Raw genomic sequence first — 13,334 nt, forward strand, 5'->3', positions numbered from 1 at the left:
ATAGATATCTTGCCTGCTGTCTGACCTCAGTTAACACATTATAAAATGTGGACAGTAATAGTATCTAGCTCATGGGGCTGATGTGAGGATTAAATAAGCTCATGAATGCCAGATGCTTATGCTCGCAGTTCACGATTGCATATATCAGGTGCAATTCTTTTTACCTGAGATCCCAAGAAGGAAAAAATAAATATTAATCACAGTGCCTTGCTCAGAGTAGGGCTCAATGAATGGCAGCCGCTCTGCTATATTCTAAAGCCTTGCTACTCAAAGTGAAATCTGTGGACCAGCAGCATTAGCATCCCCCGAGAGCTTGTTAGAAGGGTAGAATCTCAGCCCTCAACCTAGACTTGCTGAATCAGAATTCGCATTAAACAAGATCGCCAGGAGATTCATGTGCACGTTAAAGTTGGATTAGCACTTGTCCAGAGAGATCTCTTGATTTGTGATCTTCTGTGAGTCTTCGGTTCTGAGACTTGATAAAGCTCTCTGAAATATCAGGTAGATCCACAAAATGGGTGCTAGAGGCTGTTTTCCCTCTCTAGGCCTCATTTTAGCCACCTGTACCCTGAGGCCTATCTAGGAATCTTGTATTCCCAAGTACTAGCCTATTAAGGCCAAAGATAGAGTCTACCTAACCCACCTCCTATCTTCTCTCTCAGCTGTTGATGACGAGCTATTCCATGCGCTCCACTGTGGTGTCCCGCTATGCCCACACCTTTGTCACATCTGTCCTGTTCAATCCACATGCTGAAGCCCATGAAGCCATCTTTGACCTGGATCTGCCTCGCCTTGCCTTTATCTCCAATTTCACCATGTAAGTCTGCTTCCAAACTCACCACTTCATTCATTCATGCATACATTCGTTCATTCTTTTGCTTGTTCTTTCAGCAGAGCATAGTGATTAAGAGGATTCAGCCTGAGATCAGACTTCTTGAGTTTGAAACCTGGCTCCGCCAGCTATGGGACTCAGGGCAAGCTACTTCTCTTCTGGCAATCTCATTTTACATGTCTACAAAATGGAGATAAAATTAGAGCCCACTTCTGAGGATTAAAGGAGTCAATATATGTGGAAATATATGATAACATAAGTGCCAGGAACATTATTATGATAATGTACGTGATAATATTAGTTTTATTAATTTTTTTAACAAACATTTCCTGATGCTGACTGCGTGATATACACTGTGCTGGATACGACAGAAAGAGTGAGATGAGCCGTATACAGTCTCTACTCCCAAAGAGTTCACAGTCTGATGGGGGACATAAAAAAGTAAGCAGATGATTTTAATAAAGTATGCTGGGAGGAGAGAGAAGTCTGGATGCGGAATGGTGGGAATGGTGGAGCAGACCGGGAGACAGTGGTCAGGCCGGTGGATAAAGCCTCAGAGATGACACCGACACTCAAACTTGAAATAATGAGATGTTCACCAGGCAAGCAAGGTGCGGTCAGGGCTGGGGAAACTCAGGAAGGAGGAGTAAAGGCACAAACATTCCCTCATTAGGGGAAGTGCAAGTACTTCCATGTCACTGTAGTGTCAGGGACAGGCAAGGGGCGGAAGAGTGGTCAGAAAGAAAACTTGAAAGAAAAAAACTAGGCCATGGAAGACTTCTAATGCTAGAGCACATACTTGAGGCTTACTTAAGGGTCTCCAAACCATCTTATGTGTTTGCACACCTATCAGGAAAAACTTGATCATGTACTCCCAGAATATGTATATATATTAATTTATACATTATATGTATACACTACTGAGCAAATATATTAGGTACATTATAAAGCATATAAATATAAATCACAAAGGATGAGGAAAGACCCTTATAAATAGAGTGTGAATATTCTTTTCCAACTCCCTCTCAATTTGTCTTCAGTATCCCCTGGGACATGTGCACCTTTCCTTAGAAATAACTGTGGCCCATAAAGAGGAGACACAGCAAGGTTTTAAGCAAGGAGGGATGATCGTGCAGTGGGGGTGGGCTGGCAACCGGGAGCTTAGTAGGGAAAGAGGGACAGAGTCCATGTGCAGGGCATGCTGAAGGCAGGAACAGGATAGTGGTGGTGCGTCTGAGAGACCACTGGAGGGAGAAGCAAGCTGACTGTGTGTGGGGAGTAAGTAAATACAGATGGTGCCTACCTTTCTTTTGGCCTGTCAGAGCTGGTGGATGACAGTGCCTTATTGAGGTGATGAACAAGGGAGGAGAAACAAATAAAGGGAAACTCAGTGGGGTCTCATTAGCCCCCATAGTGCCTTGGTATGAATTACTACTAAAATGGCCCCTGGCTTTGGGGAGAGGGACTCTCAGGCTTAGGATATAAGTGAGCCCAGCACAGACAGAATTCCTGCCCTAGCTCAGGCCCCATCGTCCCTGTGAGTGAGGAGGAGGCTCTTGTGCCACCGACAACCTGTACAACCTCAAACAGCAGCCCTGGGGCCTAAGCTGTGCCATCAAGAACCTTCTGGCACTCCCCTGGAGAGTAGCTAAATTGGAGGAGGTAATTGGTGTGGAGTCAGGCCAGGGATTTCACGGGAGAAGTGCTGGGGTAGTCAAGGAAGGCTTCCTGGAAGCATAATTTCCATGTTGGTAAAATTTCAAGGGACCAATATCACTGCACGTGGGGACCCATGGGAAACAAAGACCAAAAGAGCAAGCATGGATCTGGAGTATGGGGGCTAACCAGAGAGGCTGGTAGTCAAATGATGTAAGGGCCAAGTAGTCAGGGAGAATTTGGATTTTTGCTTCAACAGAAAAAACACCAAAAGAATTTTTTTAAAAAATTAAGCAAAGCAGGCTGGAGGAAATGTTCTCGGGCAGACTCTGTGGAAAGTATGCTGGCTGGAGGCAGCACACACACAGAGGCCCCAGTGTGCTGCTGCCAGACCAGCTCCACCCTCCCCCCCCACCCCCCAGGAGACCTTGGGGTGGTGCCAGTTCGGCCCACCCCCACGCTAGCCCAGCCACAGCAATGCTCTGTTGCAGCTGCCTAGAAACATTTCTCGCCAGAGTGGTCTCTTCTGCAGGCTACTTATCCTCCCTCAGTGTTCTTGGAAGCTGCCACCTTGGTGGAGCAACTTTCCTGATATCTGTGCCTCAGTCACTGCCTTTGTAAAATGGAGACTGTGTCCTTGCCTCCTACAGAAAGAGTCAAGAAATAGAAAGGAGGAGAACTAATGTTCTCTAGGACACCCAACCGTCACTCCTCGAAGGCTAGCTCTGACCCATCCCTCCCCTTTTCAAGATTTGTCCAAGAGTCTCCATTCTCCATGGGAAAAGTCCTTGCTGCCATAGGAGCTCACTGAGTCTTGTGTTCAAAGCCCCTTATTCTCTAGACCCACCCAACCACTCCAACCTTCTCTCCATACCTGCCTTCCCTGCCCCTCTGCTCCAGCCAAATCTAACTACTTGCTGTTCCCTGAAACAAAAAAAAAAAAACTCTGTGTTTTCCTCCTGTCTGTCTGAGATGCCCGCTCCACAAATAATTGTTGAGTGCCTACTCTGTGCCAGGCCATATTCCAGGCACTGGGGGTACAGAAGCAAATAAGACACACAAAATCCCTTGCCCTAGAGGAGTTCACAGTCTAGTAGAGAAGATAGACTAGGAAAAAAATAAACAAGTAAGTATATGTGAGTTTGTGGATGAGAAGTGCTACAAAGAAACAGAAAGTAAAGCAAGGGAGACAGGCTGAGGGGGAAGGTGCTGTTTTAGAGTGATCAAGGATGTCTGTCTGAGAAAGTGACATTTGAACAAAGACTTGACAAAAAAAGAGGGTGTAAAGACTTGCAACAATCTGGGGAAAGAGCATTCCAGGCAAAGGGAACAGCAATTGCAAAGGCTTTGAGACGGGAGTGTGCTGAACAAATTCAAGAAATAACAAGCAGGCCAGCGTGGCTGGAGCAGAGTGAGTAAAAGAAAGAATAGGGGGAGATGGGGTTAGAGAGTGACAGTGACCCAGGCTGTGTAGGTTCACAGGGGGCTTGATGAGGACTTTGGCTTATACTCTGAGTTGAGATGGGAGTCACGGAGACTTTTGGGCAGAGGAGGTACATGGCCTGATTTAGGATTAACAAGATCTCTCTGACTGCTTGAAGGTGAACAGAAAAGGAGGAAACAGTTTGAAGAGAGAGGTCAGTTACTAGTTTATTGCACATATCCAAGCAAGAGGTATTGGTAATTTGGATCAGGACAATAATTGTGAGAGAGGTGGTCAGACTGTGGATGTCTTCTAAAGACAGACCAAAAATCTCTGATGGATTGGATGTGGAGTGTGAGAGAAAGAGGGAAGTCAGGCATGGCTCTAAGATTTTTAGCTGAACAACTGTTTCCTGAGATAAGGAAGACCAGGGGAGGAGCAGATTGGGCAGGGGAGAGATACCTGGAGCTCAGTTTTGGAGATGTTCAGCTTGAGGTGCCTATTGAGCATTGTAGTGGAGATGTCAAGTAGGCAATTGGATGGGTCTGGAGCTCAGGGGACAAGTCCACACTGGAGACACAGATTTGGGTGTCATCTGTGTATAAATGGTATTTAAGGCCATGGGGCTAGATGACATCACCTAGAGAGTGAATGTAGAAAGAACAGAAGAGGGCAGAGGAGGGAGGGGAGGAAAGGGGAGGGGAGCGCAGATCGACAACAGAGCCTTGGAGTGTTCCAAAGATTTAGACGTCAGGAAGAGAAGGAGCCAGCAGAGGAGTCTGAGAGGGCACGGCCAATGAGAATTATTTCTTTATATCCTCCCTCTCTTTTAGGCCTGGCTTCAAGGCTACCTCCTCTAGGGCCCTTTCCTGAAGACTTGGGCAAAAAATGTTCTCTCCTTTCTTTGAACTCCTTTACACTTCATTGCCTCCCTTAGATATATGGGGAAAATTGGAGTAAGCAAATCTGTTTATAACCCATCAGTGTCTGAGGTCCTTGAGGACAAGGCCTTCTCCCTTGTCAGGCCAAGAAATCTTTGCAGCAATTTGCACACTGCTTTCGCTTTCACAGTTTTTACCACCTATACCACCCAAATTATATATAATTTGCTTAATATATTTCTTAAATAGAGACACTTTTTAAGATGATCTAGGTCTTATCTTAAGCAACAATATCTGTAAGTTCATGGGTTTATGTGCTAGTTGTATTTTTAAGTAAACATTATATAGTAAATACGTAACAATTATAATAAAAATGTTCAGTTATGTCCCACCTAAAATTATGTTGTGTGCCAAAAGGTGGCATTCCTTCAACACTTTGGGAAACACAAAACTCTAACACCAGGTCCGCCATGTGCTGTGTGGACTCTGTTTCCCCATCTGAGAAATGGAGGTAATGATATCAACTTCACCCTGTTTATATCCCTCTCTTCTCTCTTCTCTTCTTGCCACTCACACTGGGGCTTTATGGCACTAAGTTTTTTTTTTCCCCCAATCCCCATCCTCCTCCTCCTCCTTCTTTGTATATCTCTTTCTCTCTGTCTCTGACCATCTCTTTTTTCCCTATCTCTGCTGTCCCTCCTCTTTCCTGCCGCATCAGGACCATCAACAATAAAGTCTATGTTGCAGAAGTCAAAGAGAAGGACCAGGCAAAGAAAATCTACGAGGAAGCCCATCGTCAGGGAAAGACAGCTGCTCACGTAGGCATCAGGTAAGGCCCTATCCAGTGCAAAACATGATTTAATCATCTTAGCTGTGTGATCAGGGGAGATGCATGTTCTCTCTGGGCCTCAGTCTCTACCTCTGTAAAGTGGGGACAATGATCATTACTGCATAGGATTATGTGAAGATGATGTGACCTAATGAATATCAAAGCCTGTAACAGAGTAGGTGTTCAATAAATGGAATTTTGCTTCCCCATTTCCATTTTTCTACTGCCAGCACAATGTGACTTATTTAAGAATTAGCACCTTCCGGGAAGATTATGTGCAAGTGAGATTTTTCAAAATTGAATCCTGTTTCCTAACTGAGTTCCACTTAGCTGGCAGAAATGTATTGTTTTCCTTCAGTGTTTCCTCCCAGCTTTCAAGGGAGTTTCATGGAGCAAAAACTTTAGCTTTGGCTCCTGCTATCTGAGGAGTTACTGCCATATAAACAAGCTCTGTGAAAAGCGTGGGGGAGGGGCGGGCGGGAGGGACAGTTTGAACAGGAAGAGACATTGTGTGTAAATCGAAAACTCTTTCTGTAAAACAAATCCTTAGCCCCTAATTACTCTATTCTAGATTCAGATTTTCACAGGCTGAGTTCTCTTAAGGGTGAGCTACCTGTGGTACAATTTCTCAGGCAAGATATTTAGGGGAGTGAAGGAGGGAGGGAGAGAGATTGATGAGTGGATGCATGGATGACTGACCTTGGGCCAGTGACTTTGTTGACCAGAAGCCTGGTCAGGTCTGCTGCGGCAAGAGTAAGGGGGAGCAAAACCAGGTCATCCAACGCCCCCCTCGGCTCCTCAGGAGATCCTGTTCCCTTCCCACCTTCATCCCTTTCCTGTCCAGAGACCGGGAATCAGAGAAGTTCCGCATCTCCACCAGCGTGACAGCAGGCACAGAGGTGACTTTTTCCTTGGCCTATGAAGAACTGCTGCAGCGGCACCAGGGCCAGTACCAGCTGGTGGTCAGCCTAAGGCCAGGACAATTGGTAACGAGGCTGAACGTAGAGGTCACACTATCAGAAAGGACAGGCATCGCCTATGTGCACGTACCGCCTCTGAGGACCAGCCGCCTGCGTACCAACGCCCACACAAGTACGTGGACAGCACTGTGGGCCAGCCACTGACAGGCCATCCCTGAATGGGAACCTTCTCCATTCCACTGGGCTTCCCTCTATACTGCTCCTGCCCTACGTTCACTGCCAAGTTCCTTCCCAACTCAGTGAGAAGAGGGCATGTTTAGAGTTGAAGATATTTGGATTCCAACCTTGACCTGGTCTTTGCAGGCTGCATGACATAGACAGTTACAAACTTCCCAGACCCTTTATTTCCCTCACACAAAAAAGTAATATTAGAAGGGGGTTCGCTACATGGCCTAATGAAATCAAATCATGTGTTAACAATGCCAAAGCTTGTAGAAGCCTGAGTGAGAAAACCCTGCTGTCCCCTGGATCGCCACTGAGTGTGGAAGGACGATGGGAGCGCAGGGAGGATACCTTCTCAGGGCTGCAGGGCAGAGAGGCCTCCTGCCTGCCGGCTTGCTAGAGGATTTCCAAGGCCAGACAACCTACATCAGAATCACATGAGCTCATAGGAATGCACACTCCTGGACCCAGCCTTCAGGGTCTGCTTCAGTAGCATGGGGTGGGACCCAGAATCTGCACATTTAAGCAGTCTCAGGTGACCTTGATGTCCAGCCGGGCTGGAGAACCACAGAGCTGGCCTACACGCCTCATCCCAGAGATGAGAGGACAGGCACAGCGAAAGGCCAGCTCACGTGGCCACCCCACTAAGCACTTTAGCACGGGAGGGTCTGCCTGATTTGACCCTGCCGACCCAGGGAGGCCGTGAGGTGGACAGAGTGGAGAGAGGCAGACACACAGACTGGGTTCAGATCCCACCTTTGAGGCTATCCTAACGAGGGACCAGCAAAGCAAGTGACGCCATTGCTCTGCCTGACTTTTCCCATCTGTAAAATGGGCGAGATGCCACCCGCAGCCCAGGACCTTGGTGAGAATTTGACAAAACTCCTCCCTCCGATTTGTTTGGCCCAGAGTAGCGAAGACTGGATGATGATTGCAACAGCTAGCATCACTTAGCGCTCTCTGAGACCCAGGTGTGGTTGCAAATGCTTTCCATAAATGGCCTCATTGAATGCCCACAGACACTGTGTCTGAACTAGGAGCTGTCGTCATCCCTGTGCTATAGATGGGGAGAGTGAGGCGTAGAGAGTGAATGACTGGTGCAGGGCCACACAGCAGCCACAGGGACCTGGGCCCACAGGCCATCTGAGTCCCTGCAGCCTGCACTCTTAAGCCCTAAGCTATAAATGGCAGCTCCCTCCCCCTTCTCCTTAAAGGTTAAAGCAGAGGGTAGGACCAATCCTGTGAGGGGAAAAAACAGAACAAAGAGCTCTGAAAGGAAGGAAGCCAAGGGAATGTATGTGAGCAGGCGCCTCAGAGAGTAGGGGCTCACTTGGCCCCTAAGCTTCCTGACAGCTGTAGCAGGAAGGAGGGGGGAGCAGAATTCCCAAGTTTCCACTTTCTGGAAAAAAGGAGGCACAGACACATTTCTAAATGGACATTTGTCTTGGATTCCAGAGGAGTTGATCTTGTGGCCAGCTCAGCAAACATCCGGGACCAGAAATTCATCTGTGATTCCATGAGACACTAAAAGGCTTATTCACACACGTGATTCCGAGAGTCAGAAGGCAGAGGGGGAAGAAAACACATGAAATTCTATCCCAGAGGAGAACCTTGCTAGACTGCTCTTTCCCACAGTAGAAAGGGGGATGGGAGGAGACCTAGGCCCCGTCTGTGTGTCTGTCTCTGTGCTCACAGACAAGGCCCTGCCTCTGTGGGAGGAGACGCAGGCTCCTGGTCTAGCTGGGGACACGACACTCCTGCAGGGCCTGGGCCTGGGGTGGGGTGGGGTGGGCAGTGAGGCAGGGCGAGGCTGTGAGTGTGGGTGGGACTGGCAGGGCCTGGGGGCTGAGGGCAGGGCTGGGTCTGTCAGGCTGGCCTTGATGGAGGAGGCAGAGCAGGAGCTGGCCCGAGGACAGGACGTGGAGAGGAGCTTGGGGCAGGTGGAAGGGCCTCGGAGGCGGGAGGAGCAGCAGGCGGTGATCGGGTTAGAATTCTCACCCGTCCCAGAGGGTGCCCCTTCGCTGCCCTTTCCTTGGCCGTTTGGTCCACTGAGCCGTCCATGCCACCCCACCCCAACCCTCCCAACCCATACAGGTGTGGCTGACTCGCCCCCATCCACCAGGATTGAGAGGGGACAGACCTGTGTTCGGATCACCTTCTGCCCGACATTGCAAGACCAGTCTGCCTTCTCCAGCTCAGGCATCATGGCCGACTTTGTGGTCCAGTACGATGTGGCAATGGAGGACGTCATTGGGGACGTTCAGGTGAGGGGCCCAAAGGAGTGGGAAGAGCACTGGCTCTGGGGCCAGACAGGCTGGAGCAATGCTCGAGCCTCTCCAAGTTGTTCTTTGAGTTTCCCTAGGGATCAGCAAGAGCTAGTCAACAGGGAAAGGTTGATGTGCAAAGACACATGGCTTCGACCTTGGCAGGCACATGTACTCCCCCAAAGGGCAGGAGATGTGGAGCTGTATCAGCTGAATCAAGCTCCAAATGAACCCACCTCTAATTGAATCAAGTCACAGCCCACTCTGAACCAGTCCTTTTGCCAAGTGAACCACTGGCCAGTAATGGGATGCTCACGCTCATGGGCTCTCCTGCTTTCTGCAGCTCTGATACGCTCCTGTTCTCTTGGGCTTTCTCGCTGTCTCTTGGCTTTAACAAACTACTTTGCTTCAGCTGGGCCACCTGCCTAACAGGGAGCCCTCCCATTCTGGGCTCCCACACACACAAAGATTGAGCAGAGGTTCCCTGGGCTCTCGAAGTGGTATAGCGCTGACCCCAGACCCTCGGCTTGACCTTGAGGGTCTCAGGGGAGGCTGAGAGGTCTGTTCCCACCTGCCTTTCATCTCTCACATCTCAGCGCCCCCTGCACACAAAGCACCTCCAGCTGCCACCAACCACACACCTTTCCCCAGAAACACCCAAGCCCGCCCCTCATCTGTGTGTGAGCATTTGCTCATAGTAGCTGCTGTCCTGGGAAGGTCTTCTTCCTGCTTTCTCCACTGGTCAGCATCCTCCTCCTCCTGAAAGCCTGCACAAGCACCTCCTCCTCGATGACCCCACTCCACCAACAATCCTTCTCTCTGCCCTGGCCAGATAGTTCTTTGAGTAAATCTCTCCTCGTGCATTACTCGTTCGTTCATACGTTGACACGTCTCCACCGAGCAGAGCTACTCCAGCCCTCCAGCTCTAGTGCTTTACTGGTTCATTCTGAGAACTCAGAAGCGACTGGACGTGGCCGCTAATCTCCCTCTGCCGTCTCCAGTGCTGAAGCAGTCAGATGCGCAGAGTCCTCGCATTCGTCCGATGTTCTAGGTGCCGGGTAGAAACTGCAATGGGTTATGTGCGGTTGCAGTGGAGGAGGGTTTCAGGACCGTCTTCCTACAGCAGCTGGACTGTGAGTTAGTATGGGGAGAACGAATAAGATGTACCCCCAAGTCTGTCGGTAAGGTGAAGGGAAAGGCATGCAGAGAGGGGGAACAGCATGTGCAGGGGCTCAGAGGTACGATACAGCCTGTTGTGTGTCTAGGGGAATAAAAGTTACTCCCCTCTCAGAATAGGAGCTGAGGGTACCCTGCCAGCAGGTGGCAGCAGGGGCCTTAACCTGGTGCAGTGTCATGAGGGTGTGTTTGGATCAGCCAGGCGTCCCTCAGCTGCTTCGTTCTCTACCTTCACCACAGTGGCCCGCAGCGGAAACACAGATGGAATACATGGGATCAGGCAATACATAGGACAACCAGCAGTGCCCTCCGCTGTGAGCCCTGACTGCTGCCTCCGCCCCTGCAGGAGGCCTCAGTTCGTCTCCCATGTCCTACTTGAGTGTGCCCATCTGTCAAAGCCCAGCACCTTCCCCCGTCCACTCCCTCAGTGAGGACTCACTGGGCACCTAGTCTGCGTCCTGCCCAGTGCTGGCTGATGGGGATATGACACACACAGTCCAGCTCCTGTCTCTGGGGCAGACAGACAGAGGCAATAGTGACACCAGGTTAGAAGTGGCCTGTGCATGACACACAAGGTATGGTGGACACCATAATGAGGGGGAAAGCGGTCCAGGAAGGCGTCCAGAGGAAGAGGGCAAGCTGAACCTGGGCCTTCGGGAATGAAAAGAGGGGCGCCTGTGAGGGGCCTGAGGGGGCAGGCACTCTAGCAAACTGGGGGCTGCAGGAGGAAGGAAGGGAGGCTGGCAGTATCCAGGCGTGTGCAGGGAATTACAAATGGCCTGGAGTTCCTGGAGCAGAGGTTTGAGGTGCAAAATGGGAAGAGGTGAGACAGAAGGCTGCCAAGTCCTGCGGGGCAACAGAAGGAACGTGGACTTTGTCCTGTAGGTGACCAAGGAGCCAGGAGAGCGAATGACGTTGCGAGGTCGTGTTTAGGGAGCCCCAGCAAGGCATGGATGGGAGGGGCCACAGGAGGACAGGGGATCCTGCCAGAAATGAGGGCTGAGTTTGGGCTTGGGCAGTTTGGGATGCCGAGGAGGGGTGGCCGGCCCGGAGAAGCATCCAGCAGATAACAGCAGCAGGAATTGGCAGCTGAGTGGATGCTGGGGGTGAGAGGCACAGGAATCTTACAGGGGACACTCCAATTTGTGTCAGGAGTGGCCACGTGGCAGGTGGTGCCCGGACTGAGAAGGAGACGAGGTCAGGGTGGGGGGAGACAATGAGTTCTTGGTTTGGGCAGGATGCGTCGGAGGCTTCTTGGGACATCCAGGGGAACAGGTCCCAGGGCGAGTAGGTACGCAGCAGGGGAGGGGGAAGAGTGGGCACTCTGGCCTGGAGAAAGAGATGGGGGATGATCAGCGGTGGTTCAGTGGTAGAATCCAAGCGAGCGAGCGAGGTCACCCAGAGAGAATTAGGGAGCCAGGAGGGAAGGTCCCTGAGGGCAGGAGCTCTGGCCCAGCTGCCCAGTCCAGGAGCTGTTGATGCCCTCAGCCCCCAGGGTGGCCACCCCTCACTGCCAAGAGCCTTCCCAGAGCCCCGGTCCCCAGCAGTTGAGTCCCCTGGAGCAACACCAGCATCACCATTTTCTGTGCATGCCTTGTCCTGACAGATACTGGGAAGCACCGCTAAGGGACTGGGAGGAAGAGTTGAAAGACAGGGCCAGAGAGGTGGTAGGAGAATAAGGTGAGTTCCCTGTCTCGGAATCCCAGGGAAAGTGCCTCTGAAAGGAGCAGAAGTGATCATCAACTGTGAAACACGTGAAGGGGGCAGTGCCAGGAGACATGAAATGCAACCACTGAGTCTGGGGACAAGCTGGCCACAGATGCTTCTAGTGAGCGAGGTGTCAGTGTGGGTGGGGGCGGCAGCCGATCTCTGGGGCCCACAGGGGTGACCTGTCGGTGAGACCACCGCGGGTGCCCATTTCCTCAGCCTTGGATGCTGCGGGGAGGAGAGAGGCTGGATGGAAGCTTGGGGGTGATTGGGGACAAGGGCTTGTCTCAGCGGATGAAACAGACACAAAAACTTTCCCGTTCCAAGGAAGTCCCCACGGGGTGCATGCTGAAGGGGGTTGGGGACAGGGGGCCTGAGAGTGTGCTGCAGGCTGGGAGTGCTTGGGGTCCAGGGCAGGACTGTGTTGTCCTTCAGCCCAGGGGTGACTGCACGGGGATGTGGACCCAGTGCAAGGGTGGGGGCACTCTCAGTGTCCGTGGCCTGGCCAATTTCCTGGGTGAGTGGGGCGGTTGGGGTGCAATGACTGCTGAGGGGACTGGCAGAGGTGGGTGACAGGGACACGCCCCCGGGTTCTGGGATGGGAAGTGGGACCAGCCGAATGCGGGCATGATTTTTCCCGGTAGCTCTCAGCGGCCCAGGTGTGGGAGGCGCCCAGAAGCCGGTTGGGTTCTGCACTTGGCCTGGGCGGTGGCAGGGTGGGTGACGCAGGCCTTTGCCAACTGGGAGAGACTTTCAGGATTAGGAGAGACAGAGGCTGCACATGCACATGTGAATTAATTCAGAAGCTGGGCTGGAGGGGAAGGGCAGGATGTCCTCCCATCTCCTCTTTGCCCCTGAGAGGTGGGAGGCAGTGGCCAGCCTTGTGGTCAGAGAGTGCCCGCAGGGGAGACAGGAGCACAGGCCTGTGTCCCTGGGCAGAGCCTGCTTCAGGCTTCAGGGGAGCACAGACCCTCAGCAAGCCCAGACATCCCTGGGCTGAGCTGAGACTGGTCCTGAGGGGCCCTCCCAGCCCCCCTCCCCTTCCCTCAGCTGTCCCAGCCCCCAGGCTCTGCAGAGAGGAGGGATGGCGTGGGGGAGGGGCTTCAGCAGCCAATCACATCCAGGGCAGCTCAAGGCATCTGTACCTGGTGTAACCAATCCCCTCAGAACAAACAGCTCACTCAGCTTCTGCTCCCTCCTCCCCTCCCTGCTCTGCCCAGCAACAGCAGAGGGGAGGTTTTAGGAGGAGAGGGAGGCCCTGCAAACTCCCAGCCCCTGGCAGCAATGAGCTGGGCCTCAGGCTCACTCTATAGAGGGAGGTTAAAACAATACTTAGACTTTCCGGAGCCCAGGCAAAATGTCCCTAGGGACCCTCACAACTGTGTGAGCCCAGCTCTCTCACAGACAGGAGCTCGCATATTCTA

The 13,334-nt window shown here is 51.6% G+C and overlaps 1 protein-coding gene across 1 annotated transcript in view; it reads left to right on the plus strand.

Annotated features, from left to right (window-relative positions):
* Positions 1-13,334, plus strand: part of ITIH6 (inter-alpha-trypsin inhibitor heavy chain family member 6) — a 30,263-nt gene that overhangs the window by 576 nt on the left and 16,353 nt on the right. Inside the window, exons 2-5 of the mRNA XM_069463941.1 lie at positions 663-817; positions 5,511-5,621; positions 6,466-6,713; positions 8,858-9,027. Coding sequence (XP_069320042.1) covers positions 663-817; positions 5,511-5,621; positions 6,466-6,713; positions 8,858-9,027 — 684 coding nt within the window. The remainder of the gene's footprint in view (positions 1-662; positions 818-5,510; positions 5,622-6,465; positions 6,714-8,857; positions 9,028-13,334) is intronic.

The sequence above is a fragment of the Eulemur rufifrons genome, chromosome 30 (genome assembly GCF_041146395.1).
Source record: "Eulemur rufifrons isolate Redbay chromosome 30, OSU_ERuf_1, whole genome shotgun sequence".
Classification (NCBI taxonomy): domain Eukaryota; kingdom Metazoa; phylum Chordata; class Mammalia; order Primates; family Lemuridae; genus Eulemur; species Eulemur rufifrons.